The 22879-nt window shown below is 48.2% G+C and overlaps 1 protein-coding gene across 6 annotated transcripts in view; it reads right to left on the bottom strand.

The window, feature by feature from the left end:
* Positions 1-22879, bottom strand: part of FANCD2 (FA complementation group D2) — a 225425-nt gene that overhangs the window by 146506 nt on the left and 56040 nt on the right. For all 6 annotated transcript variants that reach the window (XM_039546174.1, XM_039546175.1, XM_039546177.1 and 3 more), the window contains exons 11-15: positions 20419-20523; positions 17999-18099; positions 17263-17371; positions 15626-15661; positions 163-306 (exon numbers count right to left, since the gene is read on the bottom strand). In XM_039546174.1, coding sequence (XP_039402108.1) covers positions 163-306; positions 15626-15661; positions 17263-17371; positions 17999-18099; positions 20419-20523 — 495 coding nt within the window. The remainder of the gene's footprint in view (positions 1-162; positions 307-15625; positions 15662-17262; positions 17372-17998; positions 18100-20418; positions 20524-22879) is intronic.

Below are 22879 nucleotides of genomic sequence, written 5' to 3' on the forward strand. Positions count from 1 at the left end.
TGGGACAACCACAGGAAGGTCAACAAGGTCCACAAGACAAGCTCTGGAAGTGGGTCTTTGTTTCTAACCCGTAAAGAGCTGAATCACAATCTGCCACATACCAGGAAGTGGAAAGGGGAATGCTCCCAGTGTGCAGAATCTCAGAGTAGTAGCAGTACTCACCAATGAGTAATTTCGGAAGGCGCTCTGTAACAGCTGATCTGGCACACAGCCCAGTGGAATCTTGTTCCTCAGCACTCTCTCAATTTGCTTCCTGCTCTTGGTGTTTGTAGTATGGATTAGCAGCAGAACTATCAGGTCCAGAACCTTTCACAGAGGAAATAATCACTAATCATATATTCATTACGCAGTGGAACAGAAAATTTCTTGCCAATATTTCCTTTCTGCTAGCAGTGTCTCCCAGTTCTCGGCTGCTCTCCTCTCTCTGCAGCTCAGGGAGGCAGATCAGCATTTTGGTGCCACACAATCTGGCCCTGCTCCTTCTGCAACCACTTGGTGCCAAATGAGTTAGTCTCGAACTCTAACTGTTGCATAATATCATTAACAAATATTCCAGAGATAACGAAATAAGATTAGATCAAGGAATGCTTTTAAGTCGTAGACAGTCACTGTCCTATTGTAACAATTCCACCTAACGTCTGACCTTTGACTCATGAACCATCTAGAGTGGGTAGAATTGTGGGAGCCCTTGCTAGCAGAAAGGAAATTATCATTAAGAAAACTTTCATTCTGCAGTCCTGCATCTCCCGGAATTCTGGATGTTTGGGAAGTAACGAGCAGTGAACAGATGTAGGGAGTGTTATGAAACAAAACTTCAAGAGGAAAAAAGTACCTGTCTGTAGCGGGGTGGTTACCCGCTCCAGCCCTGACAGGGTTAAAACCAGTCCTGGGAGAGGGCTGGAGGACTGGGAGAACACCCCAGGCTGAGTGGGAAGCAGGCTCAGCTGGGGTAAGCCCCAATTAGGGCCCAGCTGGCCCTGTAAAGGCTTGAGCCAGGAGCTCAAGCAAACAGTTTCTCTCTGGCTGTAGAGGGAGATGGGTCTGGCTGCAGGGAGCTAGAGACAGGGTACCTGAGTGGAGCAGGGCTGGGGAAAGGCAGAGGAGCTGGGGAGCTAGCCTAGCATTGGGCTAATAGGCACTAGGGGTTGCAGAGGGCAGCCCAGCGGTAGGCAAAGGCAGCAGGTCCAAACCCAACCTTCCCAGTGATGAGTAGGCTGATACTACAGTCTGCCCTAGGATGCGGGGGCTAGACAATGACTGGCAGTAGCCATATACTGAGGCGAGGTGGGGATAGTGGGTGGGGGTTCCCCAGGAAGGGGAGATCCTAAGACTGAGGGGTTACTGCCAGAGGGCAGCGCCCCAGATAACAGGGCACCGGGTCCAGGAGGGACACGGGGGCCAGCGGTAAGGCAGATCACCAGCCTGCAGGGGGCGCTCCAGGATGCTGGAAGAGCTAATTCCCTGAGACAACCAGCAGGGGGCACCGCAGGGGTGAGTCCCACACGCTTACACTGCCTTTTTGTGCGCTTACTCGAAAGCCTGCAGCATCATCCTGCCAAAAGAGGTGTCTGCAGAAGACAGAAGGTCCAAGCCGTAGTGCTTAAAGAAGATGTTAGCTGTAGACCAACTGGCCACTTTAAAAATTTCTGAACTGAACCCACTTGCTCGTTCCACCCATGAGGTTGCTAAGGATCTCATGGAGCGTACTTTAATACCTTCTGGGACAGGAACCTCTGATGATTTATAGGCTTCCACAATACATAGTCTAATCCATCTATCTATGAAGAAACTGGAAGCCCCGAGTCCCTGGCATTTTGGGTGGAAGGACACAGATAGAAAGCCCGATTTTGTGGATTCTGTATGTTTGAGAGATTTTCAATGCTCTTCCAACATCTAAGGCGCGCCATGTCTTCCCAGTTGGATTATAACAGAGTAGCTTGCCCATTAAATGAAACCAAACTTAGATCTGGATAAATTGGAGAGAGTCCAGCGCAGGGCAACAAAAATGATTAGGGGGTTGGAGCACATGACTTATGAGGAGAGGCTGAGGGAACTGGGATTGTTTAGTCCGCAGAAGAGAAGAATGAGGGAGGATTTGATAGCTGCTTTCAACTACCTGAAAGGGGGTTCCAAAGAGGATGGATCTAGACTGTTCTCAGTGGTAGAAGATGACAGAACAAGGAGTAATGGTCTCAAGTTGCAGAGGGGGAGGTTTAGGTTGGATATTAGGAAAAACTTTTTCACTAGTAGGGTGGTGAAGAACTGGAATGGGTTACCTAGGGAGGTAGTGGAATCTTCTTCCTTAGAGATTTTTAAGGTCAGGCTTGACAAAGCCCTGGCTGGGATGATTTAGTTGGGTTTGGTCCTGCTTTGAGCAGGGGGTTGGACTAGATGACCTCCTGAGGTCCCTTCCAACCCTGAGATTCTATGATTCTATGATCTCCTGTTCCAGTCCAGGAGCCCCCAGTGGAGCCAAGTAAGAGGGCAGCACCTGGAGGCTACAAGAGGCCTGGCGAGAAAGAGACCTGGGGAAGCAAGGCAGACTGGTTCAGTCAGGAAGAGCAGAAGATTAGAGCTGCCAGAGAAGGAAAGTGGTTCCTGGGAAAGGGCTGAAGGCAGGAAAACAGCAAGAGGGGTTTGCTGGCTGGTGTCCCCAAGCCAAAAGAGAGAGGGACACAGGGCAGAAGGAGCAGAGGGAGATGCCTACTGGCTCTAAGCCAGAGAGCTGGAGTCAAGGGCCAGAGGGGGTGAAGGCAGGGGAAGAAGGGGAGTGCTGACATCTCCTCACCAAAGAGCTGGTCCCCGGAGGAGTCATAAGAGGGCCAGGGAGAGTGAGGGATGCTCCCAGCAGAAAGGCTGGGAAGAGCAGGGTTGAACCCCAGAAGTAAGAGCTAGGGTGGCTGTCCGGGCAGAGGAGGACTAATAGGAGTCCAGTGAGAGCAAAGCTGGGTTTTAAAATCTACATGGACTGGGGTGATATGGACTGTGTTTCAAAACTTTTGCCTTCTGGACTTTTGCAATTCGTTGTGTTAATAAACTATGGTTAGGGACTACATGATAAGCTTATATGGTGAGGTGAGGGGCCAACTGCTAAGTTGCCCTTAGGGAACGGCCTCCTGGAGGAGGCTACTTGTTCACATGGATGTTGTGGTTTTAGACAGAACAAAGGAAGCACAGCCTCTTGGGAAGTGTGGAAGAAAGAATTTACCTTAGCAAGAAAGGATGCTGGTGTCCCAAGCCCCACCTTGACCTCACGGAACACTCAGTAAGGCTCACATATGGATAAGGCTTCCAGCTCTGACATTCCCTCCTGGCAGACATGACAGCTACTAAGAACAAGTCTTAATGAATAAATGAAAGGCCAACACTGGAGTCAGAAGCTCAAAGGGATGGCTGGCAGGGCCCTCAAACTAGCATTAGGTCCCATGCTGGGAAGACTGGCCTGAGACTACTAGTCTGGCTAATCAGACTGCTAGGAGGAATCTGGCTACCTGTGGATGGTCTGCAAGGGGGCCAACGATCCTACAAATAGCACAATACTAAGAGCAGACACCTGACATGAAATGATACTCAGCTGAAGGTCTCTGTTTATGTCTTCTTAGAGAAAGTCCAGAATGGCTGTGTAACAGGGCGGTACTCACCCCTGCGGCGCCTCCTACTGGTTACTCCGGGAATTAGCTCTTCTTCCAGTCCGGAGTGCCCCCTGCAGGCTGGTGATCCACCTGTTTTGCTCTCGGCCCCGTGTCCCTCCCTGGACACGGTGCCCCTTAACTATAACTGGGTCTCCTCCTCCCAGGGGAGCCCCCACCCTACTATCCCCACTTTGCCTCAGTAGTGGCCACTGACAGTCATGGTCTAGCCCCACACCCTGGGGCAGACTGCAGCATCGGCCCACTCATCACAGGCAAAAGGGGTTTGGACCTGCTGCTTTACCTACTCCTGGATTGTTCCTTGCAACCCTCAGTACCTCTTGCCCTTTCCTAGGCCGCAGCCTGGGGCTTTCCAGGCTGGAGCTTCTCTAGCTCCTCAACCCTTCCCCAGCCCTGCTTCACCATAGGTACCTTCTCAGCCTCTAAGCAGCCAGGCCCATCTCTCTCTATCGCCAGAGAGAGACTCTCTGGCTTCTGGCTTCCCTGCCTTCTTATAAGGCCCTGTTCTTCAGTTTGGGGCGTGGCCCCCAGCTGCAGCCACTTTCCTAATCAGCTCAGCCTTGAGAGCCACTGCTCTCAAGCCCTGCCAGGCCACTTTTTAAACCCCTTCGGGCAGGAGCAGGGTCCACCCTGCTACACACCTCCCCCCTTAAAACCCCCCACCCCTGGGGATAGGGAGGTTTCTTGGCCTGGCTCAAGCGCCCACAGGCCTCCAGGGCCACTCGCTTTTTCTCTGAGTCCTGCAGCAACTTCCTCAGGCGGACCTCCTCGTCCACACTGGCCGCCTAGTCCTTAGCGAGTTCCACGCCACTCGCTTCAGACTCGCAGAGGGCCCGCTCTGCAGCTTCGAGCCGTGCCCATAGATTTGAGTCCCCCAGGCCTTCTTCCCTCAGGGTCTGGGTTCCCTTGGTGGCCTGTCCCAGCACCACCTGTGTCCATTTTGTCCCCTGGACACGTTGCTCCTGGGCCCCAGCCTCTTGCTGGGCCCACTCCATCTGGGTTTCTCTGTCTATGACAGGCGGGGGGATGGTCTGGGCCCCAGCCTCCTGCGGGGCCCCCACAATTGCCCCCTCCGCGGGTGTCACCTTCTTTACATTCAGCAGGGCCCCTTCTGGACCTCCAGGCACCTCCCTTGGCCAATCCTCAACTTTCTTGAGGGGGCAGTGCCTCCTAAGGTGGCCCGGCTTCCGACAGCCCCAGCAGGTTCCTTGTCTCCTCGCTGCTTTGGGCCTTCTCTGACCCTTCATGGGCCTAGCCTTCCCTGGGCTGCTTGACACCATGTTCTCTGGGCCTGGACAGTCCCTCCAAAAGTGGCCCGTCTGTCCACAGGTCCAACATACAGGCAGCTGCCTGGGTTCCCTCACCCGGCGGACTGCCCAAGGGATTTGGCATCGTCCCAATCTGGGGTGAGGCACCCTGCCCCCAGCCCCATAGGGACAGTCCCGTTTTATGTGCCCTCCTCTGGCACAGACAAAACAAGTCCTTTGTTCCTCCCAGGGCCTCCTGGCCCTAGAGCAGGGTTTCCCCCTTAGCTCTTTTCGATTCCTTCCGACCATCTGTCGTAGGAGCTTCCTCAAGGCCCGCTGTTCCTCCACCAGCGAGGCCATCTGCCTTTGGAGGGCCCATTGCACCTCCTGCAGTCCCGGTGGGTCTCCAGCCCCTTTCCACTGGGGCGCTGCCTCCAAACCCCACCCTGGGACAACACCTGGAGTCTCTGCCAAGAAGACCCCGGTGTAACAGGGATCCATTTCCCCCTGCCTCAGTTTCTCCACCTTCTTTTCAAGTCTCTACTTCGGGGCAACTATCCCACAGTCCTTGCCCTGGCCCTTTGTATCAGGGGCGGACCGCTAGTGCCTGCATTCTCCACCACTTGTAACAGGGCGGTACTCACCCCTGCGGCGCCTCCTACTGGTTACTCCGGGAATTAGCTCTTCTTCCAGTCCGGAGCGCCCCCTGCAGGCTGGTGATCCACCTGTTTTGCTCTCGGCCCCGTGTCCCTCCCTGGACACGGTGCCCCTTAACTATAACTGGGTCTCCTCCTCCCAGGGGAGCCCCCACCCTACTATCCCCACTTTGCCTCAGTAGTGGCCACTGACAGTCATGGTCTAGCCCCACACCCTGGGGCAGACTGCAGCATCGGCCCACTCATCACAGGCAAAAGGGGTTTGGACCTGCTGCTTTACCTACTCCTGGGTTGTTCCTTGCAACCCTCAGTACCTCTTGCCCTTTCCTAGGCCGCAGCCTGGGGCTTTCCAGGCTGGAGCTTCCCTAGCTCCTCAACCCTTCCCCAGCCCTGCTTCACCATAGGTACCTTCTCAGCCTCTAAGCAGCCAGGCCCATCTCTCTCTATCGCCAGAGAGAGACTCTCTGGCTTCTGGCTTCCCTGCCTTCTTATAAGGCCCTGTTCTTCAGTTTGGGGCGTGGCCCCCAGCTGCAGCCACTTTCCCAATCAGCTCAGCCTTGAGAGCCACTGCTCTCAAGCCCTGCCAGGCCACTTTTTAAACCCCTTCGGGCAGGAGCAGGGTCCACCCTGCTACAGGCTGGAATTCTGGGATTTACATTGTGCTCTTGGTACCAGTTCGGTTCGGCAGAGCTGTGTTCCAATCTACACGTCCATGAACTCCTACCCACCTCTGTTGGTACTGCTTTGGAGTCACCTAATATGGAATGGACATGAGCAAGAATTCAAAGAAGAAAAGACAGTTAACTTTTCTGTAAGTGGTGTTCTTCGAGATGTGTTGCTCATGTCCATTCCACAACCCACCCTCCTTCCTCTCTTTGTTGGAGTTTCTGGCAAGGGTGGGGGGAGCTGGCGGCGCTCCTTATACCACGCCATGCAGGCGCCACCCCAGAGGGCACCAAAGCCGGTCCCCTACAGATACTGCTGAGGGAAAAACTTTTGGCACTGGTGCATGTTGCGAGCACACACACCTAATATGGAATGGACATGAGCAAGCACTCGAAGAAGAACAAGACCTTTTAGTGCTTCCCTCTCAAGGGTTAGGCCGTTAATTGAAGCTGTCTTGGGTCTGGTTGAAGAACAGGACCTTTGAAAGGCTGTCCAGTCTCCACAGAACCTGGAGTGGGAGTTCCAGTTTCAGCTCTATCAGGTTGAAAACCAAGGTTTCCTTGTCCCATGAGGAGTTATAAGAATTATCATCTGCTCTCATTTTATTTTCTGAACCACCTTCCTCAGTAGCAGAAAAGGTAGAAAAACGTCAAGTAGGTCCTCTGTCCAACTGTGCGATCAGGCATCTGTGCCCATGGCTCTGGGGTTTGCTCACTTGTGAAGTATTTTGGCTTCTTTGCATTTGTGCGATTCACAAATGGGTCAGTTGAAGGGACATGTCTGAATGCTGAGTCCCGATTCAGGCATCATTTGGAGTTGTTGCCCTTTTGTGGTTCAGGTACACTTTGATGTGGATCACCCTGAGGAAAAGACAGAACTGTTCCATCCACCTCACTATTTCCATTGCTTCCACATGTAGTGCTGGACGCCTTGTTCCCCACTGGTTGTTTAAATACGCAAACGTAGTCATATTGTCTGATTGAATCAGGACATGGTTTCCCTTTAGAGTGAGCTGGAACCTTTGCAGAGCTAGCTGGACAGCTCTCAGCTCTAGGAGGTTTATGCGGTTTTGCCTTTTCCTCCTAGCTCCAGAGGCCCTGGGCTCTTTGGGTCTCCAAGTGAGCTCACCAGCCCTCCAGGCTGGCCTTGGTTGCAAAGACTAAAGGATCTGTAAGGCAGATGGACATGCCTTTGCAGGCATTATCATGGGCTGACCACCAGTGTAAGGAGTCAAATACCTGTGTTGGAACCCATACTTGATCTTTCATGTGTTCCAGGGAATGGTCCCACACCTTTAGTATGAAGGCTTGAAGACATCTGATGATTGATTGTGCCCATGGAGTGACCCATATGCACAGTAACATGAATCCTAGCACAGCGCTATGGTAGGCCTGCTGCATCTCTGAAGCAAGATAATCATAGAATCTCAGGGTTGGAAGGGACCTCAGGAGGTCATCTAGTCCAACCCCCTGCTCAAAGCAGGACCAAACCCAACTAAATCATCCCAGCCAGGGCTTTGTCAAGCCTGACCTTAAAAACCTCTAAGGAAGGAGATTCCACTACCTCCCTAGGTAACCCATTCCAGTTCTTCACTACCCTACTAGTGAAAAAGTTTTTCCTAATGTCCAACCTAAACCTCCCCCTCTGCAACTTGAGACCATTGCTCTTTGATCTGTCATCTTCTACCACTGAGAACAGTCTAGATCCATCCTCTTTGGAACCCCCTTTCAGGTAGTTGAAAGCAGCTATCAAATCCTCCCTCATTCTTCTCTTCTGCAGACTAAACAATCCCAGTTCCTCAGCCTCTCCTCATAAGTCATGTTCTCCAGCCCCCTAATCATTTTTGTTGCCCTCCGCTGGACTCTCTCCAATTTATCCACAGCCTTCTTGTAGTGTGGGGCCCAAAACTGGACACAGTACTCCAAATGAGGCCTCACCAGTGCTGAATAGAGGGGAATGATCACATCCCTCGATCTGCTGGAAATGCCCCTACTTATACAACCCAAAATGCCATTAGCCTTCTTGGCAACAAGGGCACACTGTTGACTCATATTCAGCTTTTCGTCCATCGTAACCCCTAGGTCCTTTTCTGCAGAACTGCTGCCCAGCCATTCGGTCCCTAGTCTGTAACAGTGCATGGGATTCTTCCGTCCTAAGTGCAGGACTCTGCACTTGTCCTTGTTGAACCTCATCAGATTTCTTTTGGCCCAATCCTCTAATTTGTCTAGGTCCCTCTGTATCCTATCCCTACCCTCCAGCGTATCAACCACTCCTCCCAGTTTAGTGTCATCTGCAAACTTGCTAAGGGTGCAGTCCACACCATCCTCCAGATCGTTAATGAAGATATTGAATAAAACCGGCCCCAGCACCGACCCTTGGGGCACTCCACTTGATACCGGCTGCCAACTAGACATGGAACCATTGATCACTACCCGTTGAGCCCGACCATCTAGCCAGTTTTCTATCCACCTTCCCGTCCATTCATCCAGCCCAGACTTCTTTAACTTGCTGGCAAGAATACTGTGGGAGACTGTATCAAAAGCTTTGCTAAAGTCCAGAAATAGCACATCCACTGCTTTCCCCTCATCCACAGAGCCGGTTATCTCATCATAGAAGGCAATTAGGTTAGTCAGGCATGACTTGCCCTTGGTGAATCCACGCTGACTGTTCCTGATCACTTTCCCCTCCTTTAAGTGGTTCAGGATTGATTCCTTGAGGACCTGTTCCATGATTTTTCCAGGGACTGAGGTGAGACTGACTGGCCTGTAGTTCCCTGGATCTTCCTTCTTCCCTTTTTTAAAGATGGGCACTACATTAGCTTTTTTCCAGTCGTCCGGGACCTCCCCCGATCACCATGATTTTTCAAAGATAATGGCCAATGGCTCTGCAATCTCATCGGCCAACTCCTTTAGCACCCTCGGATGCAGCGCATCCGGCCCCATGGACTTGTGCTCGTCCAGCTTTCCTAAATAGTCCCGAACTACTACTTTCTCCACAGAGAGCTGGTCACCTCCTCCCCATACCGTGCTGCAGAGTGCAGCTGTCTGGGAGCTGACCTTGTCTGTGAAGACAGAGGCAAAAAAAGCATTGAGTACACTAGCTTTCTCCACATCCTCCATCACTAGGTTCCCTCCCAGAATACATTTCTGGATTTCCTGAAACCTTTCTAATGATGGGTAGACCTTTGCTATCAAGATGTCTATTTCTGCTCCCAGGTGGTTATTCTGTTGGATGGAACCAGAGAACTTTTCTTGGCACTGATGATGAAGCCGTGCACCTGGAGGAGATTCAACATCCAAGATCAACAAAAAATCCTGTGGCACCTTATAGACTAACAGACGTTCTGCAGCATGAGCTTTCGTGGGTGAATACCCACTTCTTCAGATGCAAGTGGTGGAAATTTCCAGGGGCAGGTTTATATATGCAAGCAAGAAGCAAGCTAGAGATAACGAGGTTAGTTCAATCAGGGAGGATGAGGCCCTGTTCTAGCAGTTGAGGTGTGAAAACCAAGGGAGGAGAAACTGGTTCTGTAATTGGCAAGCCATTCACAGTCTTTGTTTAATCCTGAGCTGATGGTGTCAAATTTGCAGATGAACTGGAGCTCAGCAGTTTCTCTTTGAAGTCTGGTCCTGAAGTTTTTTTGCTGCAGGATGGCCACCTTAAGATCTGCTATTGTGTGGCCAGGGAGGTTGAAGTGTTCTCCTACAGGTTTTTGTATATTGCCATTCCTAATATCTGATTTGTGTCCATTTATCCTTTTCCTTAGAGACTGTCCAGTTTGGCCGATGTACATAGCAGAGGGGCATTGCTGGCATATGATGGCATATATTACATTGGTGGACGTGCAGGTGAATGAACTGGTGATGGTGTGGCTGATCTGGTTAGGTCCTGTGATGGTGTTGCTGGTGTAGATATGTGGGCAGAGTTGGCATCGAGGTTTGTTGCATGGGTTGGTTCCTGAGCTAGAGTTACTATGGTGCGGTGTGCAGTTACTGGTGAGAATATGCTTCAGGTTGGCAGGTTGTCTGTGGGCGAGGACTGGCCTGCCACCCAAGGCCTGTGAAAGTGTGGGATCATTCTCCAGGATGGGTTGTAGATCCCTGATGATGCGCTGGAGGGGTTTTAGCTGGGGACTGTATGTGATGGCCAGTGGAGTCCTGTTGGTTTCTTTCTTGGATTTGTCTTGCAGTAGGCGGCTTCTGGGTACACGTCTGGCTCTGTTGATCTGTCTCCTTATTTCCTCGTGCGGGTATTGTAGTTTTGAGAATGCTTGGTGGAGATTTTGTAGGTGTTGGTCTCTGTCTGTGGGGTTAGAGCAGATGCGGTTGTACCTCAGTGCTTGGCTGTAGACAATGGATCTTGTGGTGTGATCCTCTGAACTGCTGGAGTGATCCTCTGAACTGCTGGAGTTCTGATTGGGATGTTGTCAAGAATATGGTACAGGTGAGTTCTCTGCAACCTGAGTCTGGCTATTACCACTATCTCTGTAAAACCCTGGTGGCCAAAGACAGGCCAACCAGGAGCATTCAGTACTCATAATGTTTCCTGCTGTAGGTGAACCTCAGAAGTCTGCGGTGGCACAATCGGATGGGGCTATGGAGATGTGTGTCTGCAAGAGGTACTGAAGTCAAGAAGTCCCTTTAGACAGGGAAGACACCGTACAGGCCAGGGTCTCTATCAGAAACATTGTTTTCTTCATCCACTTGTTCAGTCTTTTGAGGTTGAGAATGGCGCTGATACACACCATGTGTTTCTCCACAATGAAGAAGATGGAGTACAACCCGGCAAACCTTTTTCTGAGGGAACACTCTCTATCACGCCAATATTCAGAAGATGAGATATTTCACTCTGGATCAAATTGTGTTTTACAGAGTCATTGAAACCTGGTAAGTGGATGAAGAATGGATGGGGTGGAGCCCACAGTTTGAGAGAATATCCCTGGCTCACTATTGCCCTGATTAACTTCTCTGTGGTTGAAGAAAACCATTTCTCTAGAAAAATGGGAAATTCTGCCCCCCTCACTTCTCTCCTGGGCGGAGGCCTATGTGATCTTTGTCATAAATTAGATTTTAGGGGAGCTGAGGTCCCTCTGGACTTTCCCCCTGAACTTTGACCCTACTGTCTTCCCTTGGGGAACTGGTTGTCCCTTCGCAGGTACCTCTGAGAGGACAAGTAGCAAAAGGAGCATCTCTGTCTGAAGATCAGACTACATTATATAGAGAGAATTTAGTGGGGAAGGAGAGACTGTTTGGATTTTGTTGCATTGTCTGTGACCACTTAATCTGGCTTTTCTCCAAAAAGGACGGAGCCCCAAAACTTGGATGACCATAGGACCTGCTTAGAGTAAGTACCCACCTTCCAAGGTCAGAGTCATAGGTGGTGTCTGGCAGCTTAGCTGGAAGCCATGGCTCAGGCTGAGAATCTCATTGCATCCATTGCAGTGTCAGCTACAATCACTATTCATAGAATCAGACTATCAGGGTGGAAGGGACCTCAGGAGGTCATCTAGTCCAACCCCCTGCTCAAAGCAGGACCAATCCCCAGACAGATTTTTGCCCCAAATTGCCCCATCAAGGATTGAATTTATTGGTTTAGCAGACCAATGCTCAAACCACTGAGTTATCCCTTCCCCCAACAATCACGTCCCTCGATCTGCTGGCAATGCTCCTACGTATACAGCCCAAAATGCTGTTAGCCTTCTTGGCTACAAGGGTACACTGTTGACTCATATCCAGCTTCTCGTCCACTGTAACCCCTAGGGGCCTTTTCTGCAGAACTGCTGCCTAGCCACTCGGTCCCTAGTCTGTAGCAGTGCATAGGATTCTTCCATCCTAACTGCAGGACTCTGCACTTGTCCTTGTTGAACCTTATCAGATTTCTTTTGGCCCAATCTTTGGTCCCCTGTATCCTATCTCTACCCTCCAACGTATCTATCATTCCTCCCAGTTTAGTGTCATCTGAAAACTTGCTGAGGGGGCAATCCACACCATCCTCCAGATCATTAATTTAGACACTGGACAAAACCAGCCCCACTAGCAAAACTGTTAGATAGACAGTCATTAAAATGGAGCCAAAGTCAGGGTGATCTCTCTCCTTAAGGGCTTTGTGATCTCCCAACCAGGAGAGATGCTCTTGCAAAGCAGGCAGCTGGTCTCAGGGACACTTGGTAGGTGGCAGAGGAGGCTTCAAAGTCTTGTTTGAGAATGGCCTCCATCTTCCTATCTGTGAAGTCCAGAGGGTAGAACTCCCCTTCTGAGGGGCTAATCCTCAGACCTCATTTGGAGTATTGTGTGCAGTTTTGGTCTCCCATGTTTAAGAAGGATGAATTCAAACTGGAACAGGTACAAAGAAGGGCCACTAGAATGATCCGAGGAATGGAAGGCCTGTCGTATGAAAGGAGACTTGAGGAGCTCGGTTTGTTTTCCTTAACCAAAAGAAAGATAAGAGGAGATATGATTGCACTCTTTAAATATATCAGAGGGATAAATACCAGGGAAGGAGAGGAATTATTTCAGCTCAGTGCTAATGTGGACACGAGGACAAACGGATATAAATTGTCAGTCAGGAAATTCAGGCTTGAAATTAGACGAAGGTTTCTAACCATCAGGGGAGTGCAATACTGGAACAGCCTACCGAGGGAAACAGTGGGGGCGAAGGACCTCCATGACTTTAAGATTAAGCTAGATAAGTTTATGGAGGAGATGGTATGATAGGATAACGGGCTTAGTCAATAGGTCAATTAAGTGCCACACTGGTAAATAGTTCAATGGGTCAATGATATGATATAACCTTTTTCCAGAGGGTATGGCTGGAGAGTCTTGCCCGCATGCTCGGGGTTCAGCTGACCGCCATATTTGGGGTTGGGAAGGAATTTTCCTCCAGGGAAGATTGGCAGTGGCCCTGGAGGTTTTTCACCTTCCTCCGAAGCATGGGGCAGGGGTCGCTTGCTAAGGGAGTGGGTGGATCGGCTTATGTGGCCTGCATCTAGCAGGAGGTCAGACTAGATGATCATAATGGTCCCTTCTGATCTTGAATTCTATGATTCTATGATCGTATCCCTGGGGAGGGATGCAACAGCAATGTCAGCCTTTGGTATCTCAGCAATGGAGCCCTTTGGGTCTGGAAGGTTATGGAGCCTGACATCGCTCTTGTTAACATGTTGGCCCTTACTTGGCTTACTCAACTCACCCTACTCACCTCCTGAAAGGAGGAATGAAGGAGTATCACCGCCACTGGGGAGGGTTTTGGGGAAGAAATTGACTCTGAGGCTCACTCTCAGGAGCCTACTGAGGTTGTGTTTGAATCTTGCAGATAACCTTGCTGCACATAGCTTGACATTTCTCAAGGGGAAAAAGCCTTTGCTAACCTTTTCCCCCGGCCTGTTTGGCATCAGAGCCAGACAGCTCACCTTCTGCAGGGGGAGGAGTCTGAGGACTCAGACCTTCTGGATTTTGTGTGTTTTCTTTCCCCTTTCAGATTTTTTTTTTTTTTTTAAACTTTGGGAGTATAGAAGATCTACTGCAGCTTTGGGGAGGCCGCCTTTGGCTTGTCTTCCTTAGGGCCTGGAGCCCTCTTGAGAGGTCTGGCTTTGAACCTAGGATGGGGAACTAGTCAGGGCCCACCTGGACAGCTCGGGAGAGAGGGGGCTGATTAGAGGCCCTTGCTTCTTGAGCCTCTCCCTATTCTGCACTGGGATTCCTCGTCCATTTTTCCCCCGTTGAAGTCACAGCTGCATTAGTGGATAGGGACCTAAGTTCCCTCTATGCTGTGTGGCCACCCAACAGTCTATCAAGGGATGCACACTTCAGGTGCCCCTCCCGCCACTGCCGCGCTGTTCCTGCCTGCCCTCTGCCTGCCCTCTGCCTTGGAGCTGCTCCCAGGAGCCTCTTGCTTGCTATGCAGAGCGGGAGGGAGAGGGGGAGTGCTGATGTCAGGGTGTCCCCTCATCCCTGCCCCTCTACCCCATCTCTGCAAGGGTGGGGGGGTGACAGAGTTCAGTAGTGGGACGGAGGGAGCTTGCTGGTGGCTGCTGCTCTGTCTCCTTTGAGTGCTGATCTACTTAAAAGGGCAATTTTCTTAAAGGGGCAATGCATGTCTCTCTCACACACAGACACTGTGTGCCTCTCTCTCTCTCTCTCACACACACAGTCTTTCACAGTCACCTCCCAACACATACTTGTATTGTTGTTGTTACTTCTTGATACTTCCTGCAATGCACATATATTCTCAAATTTTATTTTTTCAAAGTGCTGTTATTTGTGTTTTTTGACTGGTCTATGCATTTCATAATTTTTATCTCTCTTACACTTACATTTAATTCTTTGAGTAAATGAGTTCTAAAATCCCTAACCTTTCCCGGCTGAAGTAATTATTCCTATGGTAATTTTTTAAAAATATTTATATTTAGGTTTTTTGTTTCTACTTACTGGTGGCGCACATCCACACATTACCTCAATCATTTGGTGCACGTAACAAAATTCATTCTGCACATGGATGGAAAAAATTAGAGGGAACATTGATAGGGACCCCACTTGCCTCTCCGACTCGTAGCCCCAGGACCTAACAAAATTAGGGACTGGAGGCTGTGTGCAATTCATCGTCTGCCGAGCCTGGGAAGACTGCCTCACAAATTGAGCACTGCTTGGATTTGACTCAGTGCTCTCTTGGCTGCTTGGCCGTGCCTGTAAGGAGCAGAGGAGCCAGCAGGGAGGGTTTGCAGCGGAGGCTCAGGGACGGAGAACCCTGCTCCCCACTGCCCAAACAACAAGGCAAAAAGGTTAAAATAGAAGAAGCAAGGCCAGGAGCAAAAGGAACAGCCACTGTCTGGTGCCACAGAGGCAGAGAACCGGCAGCAAATGGGAACATGGGGGTGGGGGGGTGGAGGGTGACCAGAGCATGTGGCACCAAAATGCTCATCCACATCTGTGCACTGCAGAGAGACGAGAGCAACTGAGATGTCCAGAATTGGGGGAGATGCTGGGCTGCAGAACACTAAAGAAAATAAAGACTGAAAAGAACCATCCATTTTTCATCAGCTCTACAGAGAAAGTTCGGGGCTCAATAAGTCACTTAACTGACTGGTCAAACTCTAGTACCACAGGTCGAGGAGGGAGGTGGATTAAGAGGAACCGTCTCTCACATGACTTTCAGACTGGGCTGGATGCATTTGTTATTAAGAATGTTCAGGTGTAAATAAAATTCAGAGTAAACCCAGTTAAAACCATGGAGAGAACAAATGCATGGAGACCCACAAGATCTCTTGATCACTGGCAGTTCCTGATCTCCATAGCAAAACCTCCAATCCTGTGGCTGTGAACAAAGCAAGTGCCCTTGCTAGTGTGTGTCCAAGACAGAAGCTCATAACACATAACAGCTACAGCACAGGAAGAGTCAAAAGAGGCATTACCTTATGGTCAGACACAGAGACAGTGTTCTCAATAGCCTAAGGAGGAAAGAAATAAACAAACAGTTACAATATTGTTCTTCTTAACCTCTGAAGATAGGACAAGAAGCAATGGGCTTAAACTACAGCAAGGGAGGTTTAGGTTGGACATTAGGAAAATCTTCCTGACTATCAAGGTGGTTAAGCACTGGAATAAATTGCCTAGGGAGGTTGTGGAATCTTCATCACTGGAGATTTTTAAGAGCAGGTTAGACAAACACCTGTCGGGGATGGTCTAGATAATACCTAGTCCTGCCATGAGTGCAGGGGACTGAACTAGATGACCTCGAGGTGCCTTTCAGTCCTAGGATTCTATGAATAGTGTAAAATAACAACAGACTTCAAAACGCACACATCCTACACAATGGAAATGATCAGACTGGCCAGGCAGATAGCAAAAGAAATATTGCACCTGTCAGTTTCTCTTCTCTGCAAACCCATCAATCCAGGATACTGGATTGCATTAAATACTGCAGAGTCTGGAGGCAGTTCCTAGAGCTCTCATTAAAAGCTAGCTCCTCCTCCTCCACCTCCCCATATGAAATTTTTCCAGAGTAAGAATAATGTCTTCATTGAGGAACAGAACATTTCCCTTAAAAAAATAAAATAAAATTCTAGCCACCATACCATGTCAAATTTGATCCAGTGAGAGTGGCTCAGATGGGTGGGCATACTATTTTGGGGAAAAGAAACTGCCAGATAAACAGAAAATTCAAACTGCAAGATAGGATGACCATTCCTCACTTTCTCAAAGTGTGTCTAAAGTGGGCTGGATGCAGCTGGCAGGAAGTATTCTAGGCACAGGGAAGGGAAAGAAGGCATGCGAACTCGCAGCACAGTATATTTTCCTCAAATTTCTTCTATGATTCCTCAGTTTTTCCCTCATTCTTGCACAGATCCTGAGTAGCATCTCCACTTGCATCTGAACACCTTACATCACAGGATGTCTGATTTCATCCAGTTATTCTTTTAAGATCTGCTCTTTCCCTCCACTCCTACATCCTCCCACATGAATAAATGCGCAAATTTACAGTTTGACTGAGGATACTCTTAAACAACTTCAGCCTTTGAAAAAGGAACTGAAATCCTGAACAAACAAAGAATTGGGAACAAGAAACCAATTCCAGCCTCATAGTTTATATCCCAGCCCATCATTAAAAATGGAATTTTGCCCCCTCTGCAGGATCAGTCCCTGCTGGACATTTCAATAGTGCATTACAAACATCAATTACCACGCTAAACCTTATGAAGAACAGCAATATCATTACCCCCACTTCACAGATGAGGCGACTGAGGCCCAGATAAGCTAAAGCACAAATTTACAAAAAAGTGCTCATTTTAAAACACATTCTTGGGCTTCACCAGTGCCTCAGGTCCTCACATTGTAGAACAAGGCTTGTACTGCTTACCCACAGTCTTGAGAGCACTTTGAGATTTACAGCTGAAAAGTGCAAAGCATCAATACCACAGAAAAAGGTTAGTATCAGTACTTTCAGGGATAAAAGTGTAACACTAGATAGTTTTGTGACACTACAATTGCAAGTGGGGAAATCTACAGTTAATGTTCTAAACCAGAGAAACCCTGGAGGGCACAATCTGACCTTAATCCAAGCTTCAGAAATGCCTTTCTGAAATCTCACAGCCAACTTTATCACATCAAAAAGGAGCTTGACACAGTTCTGGCTGCTGCTCACTTGGCTTGTGGAGGAACTGCAAACAACCAGAGAGGAACAGAATTGCTCATCTGTTATGTGAATCTTGTCATAAAAGGTACCAGTCAACTCAGCGCTAAGAGGAGCAGCTGCAGCAGCACTTGCTAGAAGGGAGATGACGGTAGGGATGGAGTGAAAGCAATGCTGGCTGGAATCACAATAAAGGCAGGGCAGGTAGGAAGAGATGTGTGCAGCAGCAGCACCAGCCAGGGATCATGTGGTGGCAGAGGGACAGGGATGAGGTGGCAGTGGTGCTATTCCTGGGTGCAAATGCCAGTCAGGGTGATGGGAGATGAAATCACAGCAGCACAAGCCAGAATGGATGTGCCAGCACAGCTGCAAGGATGTGGTGCTGGCTGGAAGACACACTTGCAGTGGGACAGTGGAGGGTGCCATCTAGACAGGATATGGCAGCAGACACAGGGATGTGGTTGCAGTGATGCTGGCTGGAAGGGATACTGTCTGAAGCACTGAGGATGCCAGCAGAGATAGCACAATGGGCAAATGATGCTAGTGTATGTAACTAAACCCAACTGAGAAGTCTCCAAAATTAGAATTAAAGTCCTTTTGTCCCATCTTTCCCATGCAGAAACCAAGCAGAATCATGCAGATACAATGCAAATACCTTGTTTGTGGCTGGCTTTTGAGCTTGCTCTGAGAAGACAGCATCTGCAGAGGTAAAATACATGACGACAGATCCAAGTTCTTGCGAAGGGCAGAAATCACCTGCAGAGCACAGTCATTTATAACAGATAGGCAAATTTGTTAGAGCATTTGTACAAATCAATGGATAGATTTGAGGGATAGAGAAAGGTGGAAGAAAAATAAAGACAATTCTGTAGAATCCCCAGAGACAATATTACAGACCATAACGAGGTAAACTGATTGTGACACTGCACTCCATATTCATCATAGTGGTATGATTATGATATAATTATATGATGCATTTTCTACAAGATGTGTCATGTGGGGTGTCTTTGGAAAAGCTATAATTTGTTGAATACGATTATCCTATTTGTATGCATGTATAATTTTTGTATCTGGAGTTATGAATATTGACTATGTATCTGTATTTCACATGTGGTTACACCTGGGTGACACCCACTAGGCAAGATGCTTCCAGTCTAGGGCCTATTCAAGGTAATGGGCCATTAAGGGAAATAATAGGCCTTAGAAGAAGCTTATCCCCCACCTGGTGAGCCTACCTGGGAACGCTTCAGACAGCCTATGAATAATGGCTGCTATGGCTCAGCAAGGCATGCAAGGTCATGTGACTAGATCACATGACACTAAATTCCTGTATTTTTCCCACAAACTGGTCTGGGAATTTAGCTTGAAATAAAGGGTTCCTGCCATATGGAGAGAATATATAAGGTGGGGAGTGACATCATGATTTGTCTTCACTTCCCCACAACTCAACTCCTGAAAGAAGCTCTGGAAGACAAAAGATTTGGAACAGGGGAGGAGAACCCAAGCTGCAAGGCAGATGCAGCTTGTGCCCTAAGAATCTGCTTGTATCATCAGTCAGGGTGAGAAGTTGCCAATTCAAACCCCATCTATCTAATATATTAGGCTTAGCTTGCATTTTTTGTTTATTTGCTAGGTAGTCTGCTTTGGTCTGTTTGCTATCACTTATAATCACTTAAAATCTATCTTTCTGTAGTTAATATCTTTGTTTTATGTTTTATCTTAACCAGTGCATTTTGAGTGAAGTATATGGGAAAATCTCCACTTGGTAAACAAACGCTGTTGAATATCTTTCCCACATTGTGAGGAGAGCGAGTTAATTAATGAGCTTGCATGGTACATATCCTGTGCAGAGCAAGATGGTATAATTCTGGGTTTATACTCCGGTAGGGGTGCAAGGCTGGGGAACTGGGAAGTTGGCTGTTGCCCCATGTTTGTCCATGAGTGGCTTAGGTAAAGCACCCAGGTAACTCAGTTGGGTGTGTGGTGCCACCTGCTGTTGTGTTGGATAACAGGGCCTGGAGAGGCTAGCTGAGCAGTGTGAGATAGGCCATCCCAACTCAATTGTCAGGGGGCACAGCAGTTCCAGTGGCTCCCAGACTGCACCCTGGGAGTGACAACCCCCCCACACTGGTCCTTGAGGAAAAGAGGAATTGGGGGAGTGAAAGGGAATAGGGTTCAAGTTACCCCTTCCAAACAGTCTCAGCCAAATGATGATCCTGGGGACAGCAGGGGCAGACATGGGGGAAAATGGCCCAAGGGAGAAGAGATGACTGTTTCTTTAAGGGCCAAGAGCCAACAGCCTTTCAGTGTAGGGTGGGGCAAGGCTCCACTCTCAATCAATCATCTAACCAATCGAGACAAAAACCATTGGGGACGGGGGGTGGGGGGGAAGAGGGGGAGATAGCACTAAAAGTTCCCTGTTCTCACAGTGAAAGGGGAAAATAGAGAGGAACTGTTTGCCAGGGACCATCAGCCCCAGGAGGGAAAGGGGTGATTCACAGTCCCTTTCCAAGGCTGTGGAAGAGGGATGGAAAAACAAAACAACACTGGGAGGAAGGACTATTGCTATCAAGGTTTTCTGTTTGAGATAATTTTATTTTGAAAGACTTTTGCAGTCAGCCTAGCTGGAGCTGGACCAGGGAAATTTCAAGGGCCTGTGGCAAAAGAGACAGAAAGAGAGGCACAGGATGGTAAGTCCACCACACAAGAATTTTGTGGAAAGGCCCTTTAAAGAAAATTCCTGTCACTTTCTGCAAAACATATTTTAAAAAACAAATGATAACAAAGGGGCTTGAAAAATACCCAGAGCACAGGAGGAGCTCCTAATCCTCATGCTTCAGGGCATAAGCGAATCAACAATGGGGGTCAGGAATAAATTTCTTATGGGGTTTGGTAATTAGTAATGTGGAGTATTATTAGAGTATTTCACCTTCTCCTGAAGAATCAGGCATTGATCTCTGCCAAGCTAGACACTGGACTACGTTGCCCATAGGTTTATACCAGCATGGCCATTCCTGTGTTCCTAAAGAATACTCATTTGTACATCTCCTCTCTGTGACAGAGTAAATACTGTACCTCTACTGCATCCACAGCTTTGATGTTATGTAGAATGAATTTGATTACTACAGGCAAATCTTCCAATTTTACAGCAGGCACAATGATCATAGCAGACTGCCGCACCTAAAGGGAAGAGCAATATTGTGTCATCTGTAAGACTGGGGTGCCAGGGAGATGTAAAGTTTATTCTAGAGCACGAGCACCCCTTTGGGGACATGTAAATAATAAAATAGTCTTTAATACACTCAAACAAACAACCTGCATTGTGCTCAGAAGCAACCTGAACATGAGAATTGTACCATTTCAGCATGTACATAGGCTCTGGCTGGAAGAAGCCTTTGTACCTCACCTCCATTCTACATTTTTCACCCTGCTGTACAGTTATCTTGCAGGTGTTGTCTTGACAATGAGATGACACCTCATAAAAATGACTGCCAGTCAGCAGAGACATGACTGATGCTATATCAGCAGGGATTCATTCTGAGAGGGGGTTGCAGAATGGTGCCACTTGTGTCTTCAACAGCATTCAGTGTTAATAAAAGACAAAACAAAAATACAGAGACTAAGCCCAGTGCCAAGTCACTGAATCTCCCTCAGCTAATATACAGGAAGAATGGCTGCTCTTTCCCATTTCAAAGCTCTTCCTCCAAGCCACTTTCCAAGAAATCATGATCCACAGTGGGGTCCCTTTAAACAGCCAAAGTCAGACAAGCAGCAGAGGTCATCAATATAAACTGTCGTCTCTGTTCCTTTGCCTCCATGTGCAGCAGCATCTCTGACAGGCAGCCCACAAGCCTGTTTACAGACTGTAAGCTGGTGCCCCATGCAGTAATGCCACCCTTTGGTTAGACAGGAAATTGGACAGTCGTCTCAGATCGACAGAGCAGTTAGTCTACCCTTCTTGTCTGGGTCTCCATAGTCCTTCTGGAGGCAAGGACATTAATTTCTGTCCCACTGGGATGTAGAGGCTTCCCCTTATGGTTGGCAGGGGTTATCTGGTCCTTTCCTAAAGGGGCCTGGATCCCCCTTTGGCTTTTAAGTCTCTGTTAAGGGGTTGGTAGGGGAACTCAGGCACACCCACTCCACTAGATTCCAGCTCAGGACCCTTAACCCAGGCAGGCAGGCAGAATCAGTCCTTAACAATTTTCCTGCAATACTCTGAGCTCCTTCCTACTTCCATTGGCTCTGTAGGCTTCTGTGGCCCGTGGCGCTGGTCATCCATTCTTTGGGCTGTTGTCACTCTGGGGAGGCTTCTCACCAGCTTGTTGGCAGGACCCTCTTTCTCTGGCCTGCTTGCTCCTCTGGCAGCCACTCCACCCTTCTGCTTGTCAGCTCTTTTTCTCCCCCAGCTGCTGTGAGGCTGCCAATCAGCACAGACAGGCAGTTCTTGCTTTAATTTCTTGGTTATCAGGCCAGCATGGGTTCTATACACCCCATGACACAGACCTTTCTCTCTTTTTAACTTGAGATACACAGTGGAATTTCCATACTGGTCACCTTTCCCCATTGGTTCTGAACAGAGACTGGTGATATTTAATAAAGATCCTCAGAAAAAAGTGGTGAGCTATGAAGTGGCATCATTTGCAAATGATGAAAAATCATTCCCAATGGTTGGGGAGGATTTACCATCACTGACCATTTTAAAATCAAAATTGGATGATTTTCTACAAGATCTACACAAGGAAATATTTTGGAGAAGTTCTCTGGCCTGTGTTATACAGGAGGTCAGATTAGATGATCACTATAGTCCCTTCTGGCCTTGGAATCTATGAATCTATAAAAAAATTATTTAGATTAGGCAAGGCTGGAAAAGATAGCAAGAAACTTCTCAGGGAGTAGGGCAACACCATCATGGCAAGGTAAGGGAATGGGCAACATGATTGCCAATGATATTCAGTGCTGACTAGTGCAAAGTAATACACATTGGAAGGGATATTCTGAATACTCATATGTTGCTGGATTCTAATTGACTGAAGCCACTCAAGAAAAGACACCTGAGAATTCTTGTAAACAGCTCAATGAAAACTGCTGATCAATGTCAGTGATGGTCAATAAAACAAACAAGATGTTTGGATGCAAAGGAAGGGGCTAGAGAAGAATATGGAATGTTATATAAATCAGTGGGATGCTCTCACCTAGAATACTAGATTATATTCTGGTCACCACATGTCAAAAACTAAACAGCAGAGATAACAAGGTTTTGGAAATGGGCAACAGAAATGATCAGAAGCTGAAGCGAATTCCATATGAAAACAGCATGAAAAGACATTGTGTTTAGTTCAGAAGGGACATCGTAGAGTGACAAAATAATGAAGATGGTAAGTTGTGTGCTCCTGTTTACCATTTCTCATAATACAAGATCAAGGGGACAGTCAATTAAATTGAAGGGCAACAAATTTAAGATGGATAATTGTTAATTTTTAAAAAAATAACGATCTGTGGAACTAGGTGTCACAATAATATCACTGAGGCCAAGAGT

Source organism: Mauremys reevesii, linkage group 7 (genome assembly GCF_016161935.1).
Source record: "Mauremys reevesii isolate NIE-2019 linkage group 7, ASM1616193v1, whole genome shotgun sequence".
Classification (NCBI taxonomy): Eukaryota; Metazoa; Chordata; order Testudines; family Geoemydidae; genus Mauremys; species Mauremys reevesii.